The 19083-nt window shown below is 43.6% G+C and overlaps 1 protein-coding gene across 1 annotated transcript in view; it reads left to right on the top strand.

Annotated features, from left to right (window-relative positions):
- Positions 1-19083, top strand: part of LOC107106243 (kinesin-like protein KIF13A) — a gene marked incomplete at its 5' end in the record, with an annotated part of 95537 nt that overhangs the window by 14359 nt on the left and 62095 nt on the right. Inside the window, 5 exons of the mRNA XM_015406357.1 lie at positions 6741-6875; positions 7349-7461; positions 14934-15045; positions 16751-16963; positions 17273-17383. Of these exons, the coding sequence (XP_015261843.1) occupies positions 6741-6875; positions 7349-7461; positions 14934-15045; positions 16751-16963; positions 17273-17383 (684 nt within the window). The remainder of the gene's footprint in view (positions 1-6740; positions 6876-7348; positions 7462-14933; positions 15046-16750; positions 16964-17272; positions 17384-19083) is intronic.

The following is a 19083-nucleotide window of genomic DNA, read 5'->3' as shown; positions in this document are numbered from 1 at the left end:
TTAAGTTGTCTATCAGTTTTAGGACCTCCTCTCTCGTCACCTCAATCTGACTCAGGTCTTTCAACACCCCTCCTGAAATCAGTGGTTCTGGAGTGGGCAAGCACTTCTCATCTTCCACAGTGAAGACGGAGGCAAAAAATGCATTTAGCTTCTCAGCCATTTCCCTATCATCCTTCAATACTCCTTTTACCCCTTGGTCGTCCAAGGGCCCCACTGCCTCCCTGGCTGGTTTCCTGTTTCTAATGTATTTGAAGAAAGTTTTATTGTTGGTTTTTACGTTTTTTGCTATATGCTCCTCATATTCCCTTTTTGCCTGCCTGACCTCAGACTTGCATTTTATTTGCCATAGCCTGTGTTCCGTTTTATCAGCCTCACTGTGACTAGCTTTCCACTGCTTAAAGGAATTCTTTTTACTTTTTACAGCCTCCATTACTCTGTTTGTTAACCATGCAGGCTTTTTCCTATACCTGTTTGTGCCTTTCCTAACCTGCGGAATATATATTTTTTGAGCTTCTAGGATCGTAGTTTTAAATAGATCCCAAGCTTCCCCAATTGTTTTGACCCTTTCTACTTTTCCTTTCAGTTTCCTCCCCACGTGTCCCCTCATATCAGAGAAATTACCCCTTTTAAAGTTAAAAATGGTTGTGTGAGTCTTTTTGGCCAATTCTCTATTTGTACAAATGATGAACTCAACAACATTATGATCACTGTTTCCAAGCGGTGCAATCACTTTTACATCTCTCACCAGGTCTTGAGTGTTACTTAGGACCAAATCAAGGATCGCCTCTCCCCTGGTAGGTTCCGTGACCATCTGCTCCATAGCACAGTCATTTAGAGTGTCTAGAAACTCAATCTCTTTTTCCCGGCTAGAACACATATTGACCCAATCAATGTGTGGGTAGTTAAAATCACCTATTATTACACAGTGTTTTTGTCTAGTTGCTATCTTTAAGGCATTCATCATTTTATAATCCTCCTCTATCTTTTGATCTGGTGGGCGATAACAAACTCCCAGTGTTAAGTTTCCTTTTGGCCCCCCTATTTCAACCCATAGAACTTCCAGAAGCGAATCCAATTCACTTAGCCTCTCAATCTTTCTAGACTTTATACCCTCTCTGACATACAGAGCTACCCCACCTCCAACCCTTCCCCCCCTATCCTTCCGATATAATATATAACCGGGAATCACTGTGTCCCACTGATTTTCCTCATCCCACCAAGTTTCAGAAATACCCACAATGTCTATTTTTCCCTCCGACACCAAGCACTCCAACTCCCCGATTTTACCTCGGACACTTCTAGCATTTGTATAGAAACAGCTGTAATTTCCCTTACAAGTTAAGCCTGCATCCTTCCTCTTGCTATCTCGAGTCGTTGTCCGGCAGTCCATGTCACCAGCCATGGCCTCTGTGGACAATTTCAATCCACCTCCCTGTAGAAAAGCAACAGGTACCCCCTCATCTCTCTGAGATGAGCCAACCCGAACCAGAGACTTTTCATCTCCTGTCGGCTTTCCCCCAATATTCAGTTTAAAAGCTGCTCTGCCACCTTTTTGATTTTAAGTGCCAGCAGCCTGGTTCCTTCTCGGGACAAGTGGAGACCGTCTCGCCTGTACAGCTCCCTCTTGTTCCAAAAAGTATCCCAGTGCCTAACAAACCTGAACCCTTCCCCCCTACACCATCGTCTCATCCACGCATTGAGACTCCTGATCTCTGCCTGTCTCTCCGGCCCTGCGCGTGGAACAGGTAGCACTTCTGAGAAGGCTACCTTGGAGGTCCTGGACCTAAGTTTCCTGCCCAGCATCCTAAATTTCTCCTCCAGGACCTCACGACTGCATTTCCCCACATCGTTGGTGCCGACATGCACCACGACCACTGGCTCCTCCCCAGCACTATCTACCAGCCTATCTAAAACACGCGTAATGTCCGCTACCTTTGCACCAGGCAGGCAAGTCACCATACGGTCAGTACGCGGGTTCGCCACCCAGCTGTCTACCTGCCTAAGGATTGAATCACCCACTACCAAGAGCCCCCCTCCCACCCTGCTCAGGGATGGTTCCTTGGTGCAAAAGGATACCCGCTCACCAGCTGGGGAAGAGGTCCCTTCTGAGGGCACATTCCCCTTATCCTCAGCACGGTGCTCTGTTTCCCCTGGACCTTCATGCTCCCTGACAGCAGCGGGGCTGCCAGATCCAGAGTGGGACGTATCTAACAAGTCCCCGAGAGTCTTTTCTGTGCACCTAACTGACTGTCTCTGCTTCTCCAGATCAGCCACCTTGGCCTCAAGGGAGCACACACGTTCCCTGAGAACCAGGAGCTCCTTGCACCGAGCACACACCCAAGACTTCTGTCCAGTGGGCAGATAGTCATACATGTGACACTCCGTGCAAAACACTGGATAGCCCCCAACCCCCTGCTGGCATTCTGGCTTCATAATTCTTTTAAAATAAGTAAATATAATCCCCCTTTTAAAACCCTTTGGATTTATGTGGTTCTCCATGTCGAAGTCAAATTACGGGGAAGACAAAGAGCCTAGGGCTTTCGCTTTCTGGCTCTTCTTGGGCTTCTCACAGAGCCCCTAGGCAAAGAGCCACAGGCAAAGAGCCCTTTCGCTCACCCTTTGGCTCGTGCCAGAGGCTCATGCCTCTGCCAAGGTGCTTTCTTAAATACTGAATTACAGTCAGTCACAGTCAAACAATGCCCCTTCCTCTCCCTCTCTCAAGCAGCCAGGACTCTGCAACAACTCTAAGCGCTTTCACACACTCCCAGACCAGTTCTCCCACACAATATCCTCAGCTGAATCCCCTCAGCTGAAAGCAAGTAAAAAAAACACTCACCCCTCTGTCTCCTGCTCCTGCTCAGAGCTCAGCTGGGTCTACACAGCATCACCCTCCACGTCTGCATACTCAGTCCATCGATATCAACAGCCGATATCGACAGCCGCTCCCCCAGAGTCTTCCTACCTCCCCCACCGTTGATGTCGTGGGATCAAAGACAGCTGAGGTACCTCTACAGGCTTACCCACTGTCCATGCCGTGGTTGACTCCAGCGGGCTATTCTGATTGGGATCGCTACTCGACCCACTCGGTTCATAGGTCGAGATCCCCACACAAGTTGAGACCTTCGACATCGCTGTCGCGCCCTGCTGTAGACGATCCGTCCCAGCTATCTCCAGCTATCCGTATCACCAGCTATCTGTTTATAGACTATTGGCTTCTGGTAGCACCTGCAAGGAACGCCCTGGTCTCCAATGTCACAGAGACTCTAGCACTATTGGGGAATCTGGGCCTCCGAGTCAATCATCAAAAGTCTCAATTGTGTCCTGTCCAGCGCATACAATACATCGGCGCAATACTGGATTCTCAGACATGCATGGCTTACCTGCCCCACGACAGGGCAACAGATATCGTCTCTGTAATGATTTCATGTTTAACTGTGTGTGTGTGACTTTAAAAGGTTTGGTTGCATGACTGTGTGATAGTCTAGAGTAGTGGAAACAAGCAAGTGGTGTGATTGGTGAGTGACAGAGAGGGGGAGGGGTTTTGGAAGTGATGCTGTGTGGAGGATTTGTATGTCTATCAGGGGTGACAGTTAAAGAAGACAGTTGAAGTTTCAGTTTTGTTCTGGGGTTAGAGAGGAAAGCAGTTCGTTCTGAGGTCTGAAGGAGAGACCTTCTTGTGCGTGATAGAAGAGATTAAGTTCTGTGTATGAAGAAGCGTTGAATGTATAAGGAAACAAAAGTTAAATAACAGTCTGAGTGACAGACTGCAGTGAAACAAGAAACATTTATGACCCTGAGTTAATGAGTTACAATGTTACTTGAAAGATCCCTGTCAGAAAAGGGAGCAGATCTTATGTGAGACTTAAAGCAAGTGTTAAAACTATTCACAGTACCGGTTACTTCGTTCTACTATATTATTTACAAATTATTTTAATAAATCTACTTTTATTCAAGTCTGCCAGTTCTGAAAGAAATAATCCCTCAGACCACATTAGCTCCTAGAAAGCCTAAACCCTCGACTTACCTACCCAGTGATAGATATATTGTATTATAAAGGTTTGGGAAGCCTTAAATTTCCTGGTGGCAGCCGGATTACCCAGTAGAGAAAAACATAAAGAACCCTTTTAAAGTAAAACCAGACCTCCCCAGTTAAGGGGTCGTCACAGTCTCCTTAGCCACAGTCGTCCATACCCAGACCTCTGTCACTGCCATCCAAGTTCAGAGGCTGCTTGGCCTGATGGCTGCAGCAACGTCAGTTCTTGTCTTTGCAAGACTAAAAATGCACCCTTTACAACTCTGGTTCATCCGCAATTATGACCTGTGGAAAAACGCACACACTGTCGTCCTATTCCCTCCTCCCAGCATACAGGACTTTTTACTTTGGTGGTCTGTCCCTTTGAATATCCTCCAGGGAGCGCCCTTCCACCCTCTGTCACCCGAGGTGACCATTACGACGGATGCTTCCCTAACAGGATGGGGTGCCCACTCCATGGGCCTCTCGGTTGGAGACAAATGGGACGCACGGATGAGGAAGCACCACATAAACTTCCTAGAACTGCTGGCTATACGACATGCAGTAGCCACCTTCCTACCATTGATCAAAAGAAAATGTGTCACGGTCCCTCATGGACAACACCACAGTGCTTTCCTACGTCAACAGGCAGGGAGGCACAGTGTCCCTTCGCCTATGCAACCTTGCCATCCAATTGTGGGACTTATGCATCGCCAACAATATATTCCTTGTGGCCACTCACATTCCGGGTAACATGAATGTGCAGGCAGACCATCTAAGCCGAGCAGGACTCAGCCTCCATGAGTGGGGAATGAACCCAACATACCTCCTCCCACTCTTCCACAAATGGGGAATTCCCCAAGTCAGTGTCTTTGCCACACGAAACAACAAAAAGTGTCCTCTGTTCTGCAATCGAGGAGGCAAAGACCCACAATCTCTGGGAGACAGCCTCCTTTATCCTTGGTCTACGGGACTCCTTTACCTGTTCCCCCCCTTACCTCTGCTTCTGAGAGTGGTCCGCAAGATTCTCAAAGACAACGTGGACTGTATCTTAATAACACCATGGTGGCCAAGACAACCTTGGTTTTCAGCAGTCCTCGAGCTATCACAGGGAACTTACCATCAATTCCCTCCAGCTCTGGACCTCCTCCTCCTCTCCGACTCCCCCGTCCTACATCACAACATACCACAGCTGAAATCTACATCACGACATACCACAGCTGAAATTGACGGCATGGAGAATAATGACACTGGCTTCTCCACCCGTGTAAGGAATGTCCTGTTAGATTCCAGGAAACCCACAACACGGAGGTCCTACGATTATAAATGACGTAGGTTCTGTTCTTCGCTTGGAGATGACGCCCCTTGAGCCACCTCTGTGGGTCTCGAACGAGTCTTCCAATTCCTCCTCACCCTAGCTGACTCGGGACTTTCCCATTCAACGTTACGAGTTTATTTGGCCGCTCTTTCGGCCTACCATGTTCCAGTTGACGGATGCACTTTGTTTTCTCATCCATAAAAGCTTCAAGCTCCGAAAGGCTTTCAATCAGTCTTCAGTTTCCTATTTCAAAGTCCCAGTTTGTGAGGAGAAACTCTAATCTGACCTGGTGCCTTTATCCAGACATAATGGCAAACTCAAATTTGACTGAAAATTTCTTAAACTTTGAGGCTGGCACCATTTTTTTAAACATTTACCTGGAAATGCATGCCACTGAACTGGACTTACAATTTAGTAGATTTGGGCAGAACCAATTCTATAGAGCCCTTTGGCTGAATCTACTTACACCAGACTGCAGGTCATAAAGTGTCTGAGTTACTATAATATTAAATACAGCATGGGAACGGCTGCTTTCCTCATTCATGTTGGTTGCTGCAACTGTTCGGGACTTGTTCCCTTCTGACATCAATGACTCAATATCCTGAAGCAAATCATAAAAGAAACAATGGATACAACAATGAACTTGTTCCTCCCATTAAGCTATATTTCCAACTTACTCCAAATACCATGTCAGTCCAACATTACAAAATGTGAAACAATTCTGAAGTGCATTTTAAAATCAACATAATCTTAACTATTACCTGCTACATAGCATATTTTTGGCCTCCTTCACCATGGAACTCTCTTCCACTACAGACTCACTAAAATCCCAGCATAAATATAAACAGATTGCTTACCAGTAACTGGTGATCTTCGAGTGGTCATCTGCATTCACAGCACCCACCCTCATTCCCCGCTGCTGTCAGCTTCTACATTTTTGAATACGGGTTGATTTGCGGCGGTTTGTAAGAACTGGTGGGATGTCCGCGTCCACCCCTCTGGGCATGCGCGGTGGGGTTCCTGTGCATGCCCGAGGGACTGGGTGCGAAAATCCGTTAAAAGAGCTTGCTACAGCACCGATCAATCCAGCGCGTGCGCACTAGATCCCATTGGTGTGAATGCACAGATGACCACTTGAAGATCACCAGTTACTGGTAAGCAATCTGTTTATATTTATGCTGGGATTTTAGTGAGTCTGTAGTGGAAGAGAGTTCCATGGTGAAGGAGGCCAAAAATATGCTATGTAGCAGGTAATAGTTAAGATTATGTTGATTTTAAAATGCACTTCAGAATTGTTTCACATTTTGTAATGTTGGACTGACATGGTATTTGGAGTAAGTTGGAAATATAGCTTAATGGGAGGAACAAGTTCATTGTTGTATCCATTGTTTCTTTTATGATTTGCTTCAGGATATTGAGTCATTGATGTCAGAAGGGAACAAGTCCCGAACAGTTGCAGCAACCAACATGAATGAGGAAAGCAGCCGTTCCCATGCTGTATTTAATATTATAGTAACTCAGACACTTTATGACCTGCAGTCTGGTGTAAGTAGATTCAGCCAAAGGGCTCTATAGAATTGGTTCTGCCCAAATCTACTAAATTGTAAGTCCAGTTCAGTGGCATGCATTTCCAGGTAAATGTTTAAAAAAATGGTGCCAGCCTCAAAGTTTAAGAAATTTTCAGTCAAATTTGAGTTTGCCATTATGTCTGGATAAAGGCACCAGGTCAGATTAGAGTTTCTCCTCACAAACTGGGACTTTGAAATAGGAAACTGAAGACTGATTGAAAGCCTTTCGGAGCTTGAAGCTTTTATGTCACAAATGGCATACAGTATGTTACATTACTTCTTTACTGTTAAAGAATGTAAAAGTAACTCTACAACAAGACTAATTAAAGTAACTGAGATAACTGAAGAACATCAGTATACTTCCAGCTCTTCTCATTGTTATTGCATTGTGTAAAGTTTTTACAGGTCCTATTAATGTTTCTCTCTGTGTTCTTAATTGTTTCTGTTTAGAACTCAGGGGAGAAAGTGAGTAAAGTCAGTCTGGTAGATTTGGCTGGAAGCGAAAGAGTATCTAAAACAGGAGCAGCGGGAGAACGTCTGAAAGAAGGCAGCAATATAAACAAGTAAGGGTGCTGGTGAAATTAACTTTCCAAAGAGACATTCCTATACTTATCAGAAGCCTTTTTGGATAAAGATTCTGATCAGTAGTCTGCATTCTAGTTATGTCTTCAGGTGTTAAATAAAATAGCCCCTTTTCCTCTAGGCTTTTTCCAGTAATGACTAAAGTAAGAACTTTTAACGTGGAGTGACAGCAGCAGTCCTTTTAATTAAAAGGTGTTCCCAAATTACAAGTATCGTTATGCACCCATTTGCCCAGGCAACTGTGGGTGTCGCATCAGCTTGCACCACAAAGGGAATGTGAATCCTGCAGTGTTTCAGAGTCCTTAGAAGTCTCACTGCAGTGTGTTATAAAAATGGAAGAGTAACTAACAGGCAGCAAGCCAAAGTTTAAGGGTGTGTAGCCTTTGAAGGAGGCTGGGCCTCTCATAACTGAAGCAACAAGTAGTTACATGACACTTTAATATAATAACTATTGTTTCCTTTCACAGAAACAAGGAGAGTTAACAACGCTTTTAATCATAGTAATTTCTTTAGGAAGAAAAGCTATACAGTGCTGACCTCAAAATTTTTAAAAGCTGCCTGATTTGCTTCCTATAAAGCTGTACTGTTTTCATAAGAAGCAACCGAAGTCATAAATATATACTATTTAAATAGCTTAATAATAGCCCCCCCCCCAAAATCTATTCAAAAATATTTAATGGGGGCGAAAAGGTGTATTTTGACACTTTGCTTGTGTGTGCCACTCCCTTAACTAAGCTCAAGGCCCACCTAGTGCAGCGTTGTGTTTCAAGAGTGGCCAGCCAGATGTCCCTGAAAACCATGCAAGAAGACTATTGCCCCCCCTCTCTCCTCTTTCACTCATGAGGAAACAGTCGCTTGTAAGAACAGAAAATGTATTGTGTGATGTGATGCTTTGATATTTTCTGTATGAATTATCTGTTTCAAGTTGAATCTGGGGAAGTCAGAAAGTTCTGTGTGTCAAATTATGCTTTGCCCCACCCTAGATTAGGCTCAGGTCAGCCATTCAAAAGTACCAATTTGCAACAACAGACCTGTTGGAATTGGTACAATGAATACTGTATGTTACCACTGTGTAAAGAGTTTTATGACTGTGTTGCTGCATTTCTAAAACCAATTAATAACCTCCTGTGTTGAATTTATTTCACTGAGTCTTGCTGGACTGAAAGTTTTATTTATTGATTGAAAATATTTCTGTGCCTCCTTTCCATCAAACTTGGGGTCCCCAAGGCAGCAAACGAACATTAAAACAGCTTTATATAGTGAGGGAATGCCAAACAAAAGTCTTCGCATACTGGCAAAAGGGAGTGATCGGACAACGAGGAGTCTCCTGCTCGAGCGCCAATCGGCATGCATATTTTTACTAGCAAAAGACAATGATAATAGGGGACAGATAATTCTTCCGGAGGAGGGAATTCCATAATTTTTGCAGAACAGCCAAGAAAGGGACCCTTTCTCAGGTTGCTCCCCATCTGGCCTCAGATGATGGGGGTATTCAGAGCAGGGGCCCATAAGATAATCTTAATGGTTAGGTAGGTTCTTAGAGGAGTAGGCAGTCTTTTACTGTATGTTGCCACCAAGCTGCATTGGGCTTTAAAGCACTTTGAATGCCTGGAAGCAGACTGGAGCCAGTGTAGGTAAAACAAACTGGAGTGATACGATCCTTATGACCCACTGCAACCAGCATTTTTATTGCAGCGTTCTGTACCAATTGTAGATTCCAGACACACTTAAAGGGCAGCCCCATGTAGAATGCATTACAGTAGTCTAATCTAAATGTTACCAGAATATGCACCACAGTAGCAAGATCTTTTTTTGCCCAGAAAAGGCTGTGGCTGGCTTACCAGCAGAAGATGGTGGAAGACACTACTGGCCACCACCATCACTTGCTTATTCAACAGGAGGGAAACAAGATGAAGCCTTGTAGGCCATCAAAGTCCAAGGGGCTGAGCAGCAGTCCCCCAGCACTACCTTCTGCAAGCTTTCAGGTTGGACCAAAACCATCTCAAGACAGTGCCTCCCAGTCCTAAACCCCAAAATGTGGTCCAGAAGGATACCCAATGGCATTGAAAGCCGCCAAGTGATCCAGGAGAACCAAGAGGTTTACACTCACCCTATCCATCTCACAGGTCATCTGCCAGGGCAACAAAGGTGATTTCAGTCCCATAATTAGGTCTGAAACCAGGTTGGAAAGGATCCAAACAATCTACTGCATCCAAGAGTCCTTTGAGTTGTCCAGCAACCACTTATTCAGTCACCTTACTCAAGGATGGTACATTTGAGACGATTCAAAACTCCTGGGTCCAAAGTAGATTTCTTTAGGAGTGGATGCACCAATACTGGTTTCAAGGCAGAGATGACCACCCCATCTCTCAAGGAGGCATTTACAGTCTCCTGGACCCGGCCAGCCAGACTCCCCATGCAGATTTAAGCAGCTGGGTGGGGCAAGGTGATAGGTCTCAGGCTTCCATGAATCCTTTCCACATTCTCAAATGGAACATATTGAAAGGTATTACATGCAGCTGAACATGCTGGTACCCTGGCATCATCTGATCATATCACTGCTAATGTGGAGTCCAAATCAATGTGGATGTGAATGATTTTATCTACGAAGTGTTGAACAAACTGGTCACAACAGGCCACTGAGCAGTCCATCTCCCCCATAGGCCAAAATGAGTCAGTACTTGAATTAACTTTAGTTGAGGGTGCTAATGAAATATGAAAGAACCCTGTGGCCGTAGAATCCTGTGGCTGTACATATCAAAAACAAGAAAACACATTAAAACAGGAAAGTTACTGTGATGGACAGGAGGCTGTCCTTCCCCTGAGAGGAAAAACAGCCACTCAGCGGTTTCATCCCTGAGGCTGTGGGAGTGCTGCTTCAGCATCCAATCACCTTTCAGAGAGGGGATGGAATGTTGGAGGGAAGTGCAGCAGGAGTTCAGGTCTGCCTCAAGGAGAGTGAAGTGATGACATGGGTCTCTCTCAGCAAGAGATCCGTTTGAAGGGTAACTCTGTCTGGTAGCATGGTAGAGTGGTTTAGCTCAGCCTCTAGGAGAGGACACCGTAGTTATGAAGCCTGTTACAAGCAGATTTTATACCATTTAGTCTGACTCTTGGGAAAGGACAGGCTGATGTGGGTGGAATCCTGTGTGTGTGAGAGAGGAGCCAACCTTGGGGCTAGTCAGTGAAAGCCTGTATGACGGATCCCCTGTTACTCTTCCCACTCTGAGGCAGATTTTTCCCAACAAAATCCCTAGTTCCCTTCAGGTCCCAGTAGTGTGGTAATATTCGTGGTTTTATACATCTGAATGTCCCACCCTGTGACAGAATCTAATTTGGCTTTTGCCCAGCCCAGGAACTCATCAGGAGAAAAGGAGCCCTTTTGTTAGATCCCTTGGAATGGCACTGGAGACTGTTTAACAGTAAACGATAATATTTTATTTAATAGGCAGGGGTGGTATGGGGTAGTCAGGAATTGGAAAGGCTGAGATAAACATTGCTGGTAAAACAGTATATATTTCAGTTGAGAGACAAGATGGTGTTGTAGCAGCTTATTTACACAAAGTCTCGGTTCTCATCAGTAAGAGGTGGTTGACTGAGTATTTTAGTTTTAGTTACAATGTTTCTGCATATAGTTTCCTAATAATTGTTCAGGTTTTCTGGAAAGGTCACTCTTTTAGTGTATCAAATTCTTTCCCCTTTTCTGAAATCACAATGTGTCTTCTTTCCCCTGAGTAGTTTGTAACTGTTTCCTTGTACAACAGACCAGGGACTGCCTCAGGGCCAATTCCCTCTTTAACTGGACAGGACTTGTATTTCTTCCCTGAAAATATAATCCTGTTCCTTTTCGCCTGATTGGGAGTTTCAGCCTGCTACCCAGTCACTCTTTGTCAAAATCTCAAACCCCAGTTCTTGGTGTCTGTGTGAAAACGTACTTCAACTTAAGCTGACACTAGACTCTGAATCCTTAGATGGAATTCTTCCTCAGGTTATGTTTAACACAGTTAAGACCAGACCAGAAGTCTCTCCCTTTATTCAAAAGGTGAACCTGTCTAACAGACTTTTAGTCAGACTCTTTAGACATCCACTCCTTCAGCTGAACTTTTAGTTTACTGAACAGTAACTGCTGCTGAACTGCCTCTCTGACTGACTAGATAGTCTTCCTCAGCTGGCTCTAGCCAGTCAGAGAAAAGGAGAGCCTGTCACTCAAGTTCAACATTCTAGAGCAGAGTTAACTATTCACCTCCCTTTTCTGACTTTACTGCACAGGAAAATAGTGTTTTAAACGTAGTCTGTCACAGCCTGTTTTTACCTAAAAGCATTAAAGAGAATTCAAACCACACTCTGAAGCCACAGCTAGCTTAAAGGAATGTGCCTCAGCCAGGCTTCTCCTTTGATTGTCTGGAGAGCTGAGCTGCTGATCTGTTCTTTAAAACTCACCTATAAATAAATCTTATTTGTTATTTGCATACAACTCCTGCCTTCGAGATCCTTGTGTTTGTTTTATTCACCACAAAACCTCATGGTGGTGGACCCAAGGCCTTTACACTTGCTACCCTAAGAACATCTTGTAACTGAAGAGAAGGTTTACAGTTCAAAACAAACCTCGTTCCCAAGAATCATAAAAGGCTGTGTGGGTCCCCTCAGTTTGTAGAAAGGGCCTCTCACAATCACCTTGTATGAAAGAATGGGTGACTTAATCATTCTGTCAACTTGAAACTGTATTTAATCATTTGTGTACGGAATGGTGCATATTGAGGCTATCTGTATTTGTGAATACACTGTCCATTCTGTTAAACATTTCCTTCACTCTACTTTGATTCAGGAGTTTTTTTGCGTGTAGGTTAATAGCATGTGGCCAAGCATTCTCTGTAATATAAAGATAAAATATGAAGCCTTATGGACATGCTTCATATTAGGCTGCTAAGGAAACACATTTAAAGGTCAGAGCAAACGTCTGTCTGTCAGTGACTGACAACACAAACACAGCTAGTTCTCATGCTCATGTGCTACACTCTCTCTTCCCCTCATGCATGTTGTGTGATTGAAGGCTGCTTCGTTTAAGAAGCCTCAAATCGAACCAGTTTTCCATATCAGCCGATTTTAGGTGCCAGTGTGAATAACTTTTTGTTCATTGTCATTGTACTGTGCAGGCCAGCCACTGGAAGATTTTTTCAGCTAGGCTAGCAACAGAGTTGGAGGAGCCCTCCCAACTGGAGCTCCTGGAGCTGTTTTCTCACGGAACAGTCATGTGTTCCAGGGAGGGGCTCCGCACACTTCCTCAGTTCTCTCTTCGCCACCGCTGGAGAAGAACACTTTGGGCTAGCTCCTCAACTTTAGTCAATGAAGATGTCACTGTTCAAAAAAATGCTCATCATGTTCGACTAAAATGACGAGGACAGATTAACATGCTGTCTGTCTCCTCTGGGTGAGAGTCACAATGTTTTGGCATGTAAAATCTGCCAGCAGTTTACCCCAAAGGCTAGAGCCAATTGCACCTCCAGACTGAAGGCTGCTTTATGGGAAAAGGCACTTTCTGCCTCAATCTGGCAGCAAAGTCACCAGCCCTGGTACAATAGACAAAATTTTCGGCACCAAAACCATCCAACCGCACTTCCCGTGCTCCATTGATACAGTCAACTTGCTTGATTCCAAAGTTGGACCCAAACAGAAGGCATTCTGAGACACCTAAACATCCTCAGAACCAATCATTGTTGGAACCACCACCCCCTAAAAGCAAAAAGCAAAACACAAACCTCATCAAGCAGGCTCTGTGGGCCCAGTGAAACTTCTGGAACCAGCACCATCAGACCCAAAAGACTTGGTTCTGTAGCCAAGATTGGAGCCTGGAGAATACAGGACTCCGCATACTCAACCCCCAATTTGCCTTTCACCTTCCAGGCCCCCATCAGTGTGTAAGCTATTACCTATGCATACATCAGCCGATCAATTTTAGAGACCTTCCGTTCCAACACAATGGACTCATCCTGACCCATTACAGTAATACTCTTGCTGTCAGCTGCAATATTGTTCTGGATGGTCTGAAGCATTGGAATCTTGTATGGAACTGACAGCTCATATAATGTATCAACCACAGACACCTAGTTACTGGACACACAATTCAGAACATAGACATTACGGTTCCGAAGACGAAGAGAAAAGAAGATCAGTAGTCAGCTCAGGCATGGCATCAGAACCATCCCCTGACAACAGCTTTGGAGACCCTGACCCAGTCTCACCTAGTGAAGACCTAAGGCTTTACTCTGAACAAATGGTGAGGATGGCACAATCCTTAGATGTTTAGATTACTGCTACAGACGCAAAACCTAAAATACAAGATCTTAGGTCATCTTCACCCAGACACCCCAGGAACTGTGGCTTTTCCCATTCCGGAGGAAATCCTGGACATGGAGAAGTCAATCTGGGAAAAACCAGCCTAGCTTAAAAATCTTCCGGTGGATAGCCTGCACAGTACCTATGTGTGCCTGCACAGTAACAACTTGATGAACAACAGTTACAGGTAAGTGGAACCCTGTTTTTTATCCCTGCATACTGGCATTCTAAACGGGGGTTTAGACCAAGTTTTACAATCCACTTTGGGGAGGAAACAAATTCCAGTGTGCCCTGGCACCTATATGTGGTTATCATGGCAAGTTGGTTCTTGATTTGCGGCTTCTTAAGCCAGGAAGCCTTCAATCCTGCTCTGCGTGTAAACGAAGAAGGGAGGGAAGCACACAAAAACAAGCTGCATTTGTGCCCATCAGAATCACTAGTTTGTTGTAACATCTGAATGCAGCCGCTGTGCTGTTTCTTAGCTATTTAAATGATTATTATATAGTGCAGTAAATATATTGGACATAATATGGAATATGCCTGTGCAGTAAAGTCAGAATATGCAGTGCCGCACCTTTAAAGATAATTGTTTACTTTCTTTGCTTGAGCGTACTGATTGTTTTAAAGCCAAGTAGAATTAAAAGTTTACTACTCTCTAATGTTCGTGTATTAAATTATTGCTGGTTTGGATTGAAGCACTCTATTGTGGAACTATTAGGGTTTAAACGGTTATTTCTTTAAAACTGCATTCATGGTAAAATCCTACCCTTTGCTCCTTCTGTGTCTTGTGCTATCCAGTTTCTCAGAAGTCTTTCCTTTGACTGTTGTGGCATTACATAGCAGTCCTGTTACAACCTCCTCTTGGTGCTCCCTCTGACCTTGAAGTATGTTGCCGCTTGATAATGCTCCTAAGTTTCAGAGCCTGTAGGCTTCACAGAAAGGCCTTCTCAGTCTTTATAACCTCTGTGATTCGTGTTATGCTTGGAATTAATTTATCTTCACAAATTTGTTTTACATTACAGTCTGTTTTTTCTTCCAGAATTACCTTTTATTATAAATTTTGCCGAATCACGTATCTATGTTACATATTCAAGCTGATGGCAATTTGCTGCTTCCCTAGGTCACTCTCAACACTAGGTTTGGTTATTTCATCACTTGCAGACCAAGCAGCAGGAAAAGGGAAAACCAAGTTTGTGCCTTACAGAGACTCTGTACTCACCTGGCTTCTCAAGGTAAAATACAGTTCTCTTCTGCTCTTAAAGGATAATAGAAACCCCATGGAGTGATTTCTCAGTCCACTGTAACTAGTGTACAAGCATCTGATTTTTAATGAAGACAGAAATATCAGAAGTTCTTAGAATGACAGGATATACTCCTTTCCCTCCCTTGTTATGCCAATAATCTCCCCTGTTGCATAGGTTAAATTCTGCTTCCTGGGACCAGAAGGTAGGGCCAAAGGTAGGACCTTCCCTGTAGTTCCTGGTTGTCTTTTTGGATCTCTGCAGACTGGGGGTTGTCTATGTCCTGTGTTCCATTTAATGAGGAAATTTCTCAGGATGTGATGCTTGCTTCAATTAAAGAATTCTTTCCTACCATCTAAAAGCAGTCCTTCTGCTGTGAAGAAAAGAGAATCATACTCTTCAGATTCTGTTTTCTGTGTGGACTATGCCACAACCACTAAAGAACACACAAGCCTGTTTCCATATGCCATCCTTTGGAATATGGTCTCCATAGGGAGGGCACAGCTTTGGCCTTCTTCCAAGCTGTCCATTCCTGATGGTATCTTGGCCCATGTAGGAGGGCTGCCATATGTGGAAAGGTCCCTGCAGAGGAAATTTGTGACATTCTTTGGTCCTTCATCCTCACTACCACAAGCTATTGCAAAATAGATACCTTCAACATAGGTGAAGCTGCCTTTTGAGTGCAGGTTCTTTTAAAGAGTGCTCACTCCATGAGGACATTGGCCTCTACTGCAGTTTTTGAAAGTGGGAGACGTCTTATTTCTGTGCCATAGGATCTATAGCTTCTGAGGATTCTTGTATGCAATGGGAGAAAGAATTTTGTCTGATGAACTCTTATGGATAAGAGGTCATTCTGTTGCCTTGAGTAGTAAGGCAAGTAGTCATTGGCTTTAGCAACATTTATTTTTCTAAATATTTTATCTGACTTTTCTGGGTTCTCAGATTAGCTTATAAAGTAAAATACAAATCAACAATACAAATTTAAAAAAATTTATGCAACAGATGGGCCCACAGTACAATCTTAAAACAGGGATGAGCCATGAAGTAGACTGAGGCTCATCCCACTGGCCCAGCCCACATAGAGATGACCACAGACTGCAGGCCATGATCTAAGAACCAAAGGCCAAGAGCACTTTGGCTTGTTTCTGGTTACAACTAGGCTTTAAGTTACCCACAAAAGGGGGAGTGACAGATGCTTATCCCACTTCTTACTCAGTTAGCTGAAACGTTCCCAATTTTCTGCCTTCTATATTATTTTTTGCTTACTGTAGAGGTTTGTTATCGCCTGTTTAATTGTTAAACTTTTTTTTCCCAGTTCCCATTCTGTGGTTATGTGGCCTTATAAATCTTTTCTGTAACTTTTAAAAAAACAAATGCAGTTGAGAAGTGCATCATAATTTTTGAACTAATGTGTTAAATATGATAAAATAGGACATTTAAGGGTTTTTCTTCCCCAATCTATTCTGATTATTTGATGCTTTCTACCATCAGTCTGGCTTATAGGGGTTCTGAATGGTTATATTTAATTCACCATCTGTTAATTGTTTGATGTTTTAGTTGTTTTAAGAATTGATTATATTACATGGTTTTAATTGTTCTTGTATTTGTTGTTACCCACCCTGAGACAGTTAGGAAAGGGTGGGATATAAATTTAACCAATAAACAAATAAAATAAATAAATAAATATACCACATAGGACAACTTGGGAGGAAATAGCCAAACAGCCATGATAGCTACAATCAGTCCAGCTGCTGATAATTATGAAGAGACACTCTCTACTCTGAGATATGCAGACAGAGCCAAAAGGATAGTTAATCATGCTATAGTAAATGAAGATCCAAATGCCAGAGTCATCAGAGAACTGCGTGAAGAAGTAGAAAAGCTTAAAGAACAACTTTCTCAAGCTGAGGTAAACATTGTCCGAATTCTACTCACCTGATAATTTTCAGTGACACACTGTATGCTTTTGATTATACAGCTCTTACAACAACAAATAGAAAGAGGTGCTTAATTTTGCTTTTTAAAATAGATTTGAAATAGATTCTGAAATGGTTTTGAGTTGGCTATAAGAATTGCACCTCACAGAATTGTTTGAAGATAAAATCTTTCTTTGAAATCCTCCTGGGAAGGGAAGAATACACAGGAGAGATACACTGACTGACAGGCCTCCCCTTCTTAAGAAAAAATTGTTCATAATTGTCATTTTCTGGCTGTTAAGGCTATGAAGGCACCAGAGCTAAAAGAAAAATTGGAGGAATCTGAGAAACTGATAAAAGAACTGACTGTCACTTGGGAGGAGAAGCTTAGGAAAACAGAAGAAATCGCGCAGGTATTTAAGTATTTCTGGCTTATATTAAATGTTTGGTCCATCGGTGGCTATTAACCACAAGGTATAGATAGGGACTCTGGGGCAAGTGATGCTCTGTATTTTTGGTGCTTTGGGGGGGGTCAATAGTGTGAGGGCTCCTAGTGTCCTGACCCCACTGCTGGACCTCCTGATGGCACCTGGTATTTTTGGCAGAGTGTGACAGAGTGTTGGACTAGATGGGCCATTGGCCTGATCCAACATTGGCTTCTCTTATGTTCTTATGTTTGATCGGTATAACTTAAACTAAATGATAGAACAATATTTGAGTCCAGTAGCCTCTTTAAGACCATCAAAGTTTAATTCTGGGTATAAGCTTTCATGTGCATGCACACTTCTTCAGAATTAAACTAAGCGATATTATATAAAGGATATGAATGCACTTTACATTTCCAATGCAGGTCTGGCTGTGAACTTTGCTAGTACTTGCTGCATTTGTTTGGTTGTTTTTAATATTGTTTGTATAAACACTACCAGTAGGTTGCTAGCACAGACTTTCTGCAGTGCTTAAATGAAATAATGCTCTGGTATACTGTACACCAAAATAACAGCTGACTTGAAACTCTACTACAGTATGCAGAAGGCCAAAAGATCTCCAGTATGGCAAATAAGTTCAAAAGCTCTGACTTTACTGTTTTCGATGCTTGAGTACTAAATAGTGCACGCTCACTGCTGGTGATGGCATACTGGCCATAACTGAGGTACTAAGTAAGAAGTCCCTGGTTTGACCCTCATCACTGTTGTGTCCTCACTAAGGGGCAGTTAGCAAAACACTACACTTCATCAGTGTTCTATTCCCCCCAATTCTGCAATATGGAAAAACAGGTTGCTTACCTGTAACTGATGATCTTCGAGTGGTCATCTGTGCATTCACACCCCTGGGATCTAGTGCGCACATGCTGGATTGATCGGCATTGTAGCAAGCTCTTTAACGGATTTTCGCACCCAGTCCCTCGGGCATGCGCAGGAACCCCACCGCGCATGCCCAGAGGGGTGGGTGCGGACATCCTGCCAGTTCCTTCGAACCACTGCGAATCAACCCCTATGGAAAATGTAGAAGCTGACAGCAGTGGGGAAGGAGGGAGGGTGGTGTGAATGCACAGATGACCACTCGAAGATCATCAGTTACAGGTAAGCAACCTGTTTATCTTCGATGTGGCCTCTGTGCTTCACACCCATGGGAGATTAGCGAGCAGTGGCCTACCTGGAGGAGGGTGCTGGCAGGTCCTTACTGCGTCGCTGAAGATAGAATGTGATGTCCCATGTTGGTATTAGAGTTCTTAAGGACGTCTAGGGCATAGTGCCTCATAAAGGTGTTAGGCGTGGCCCAGGTAGCAGCTTTGCAGCTTTATAATTGCTAAATTGACTGATAAAATCCTACGAGAAACACATACCACCTATAAATCACGACTGTTTCATACTTGGGCACCAATCCTAGACTACCTGAAGTCGCAAGCTGTGATTCCCGCTACGGCTGATAATTTGGACCTGATAAATCTCTGATTAGCCTTATGTTAGGTCTACAGTCTGTTCTGTGGAGTGTAGTTATAGTAATTTATTCAGTTAGATCCTTGTTGTTTTATAAAGTAGCTTATATGAACCTTTTTTTAATTATGGGGGGGTGAGGGGAACCCGGGGGATTATTGAAGTTATTTTTAATGTAA

This window comes from Gekko japonicus, unplaced genomic scaffold (genome assembly GCF_001447785.1).
Source record: "Gekko japonicus isolate JY-2015 unplaced genomic scaffold, Gekko_japonicus_V1.1 scaffold2623, whole genome shotgun sequence".
Taxonomy (NCBI): Eukaryota; Metazoa; Chordata; class Lepidosauria; order Squamata; family Gekkonidae; genus Gekko; species Gekko japonicus.
This window is presented reverse-complemented; position numbering and strand designations above follow the sequence as displayed.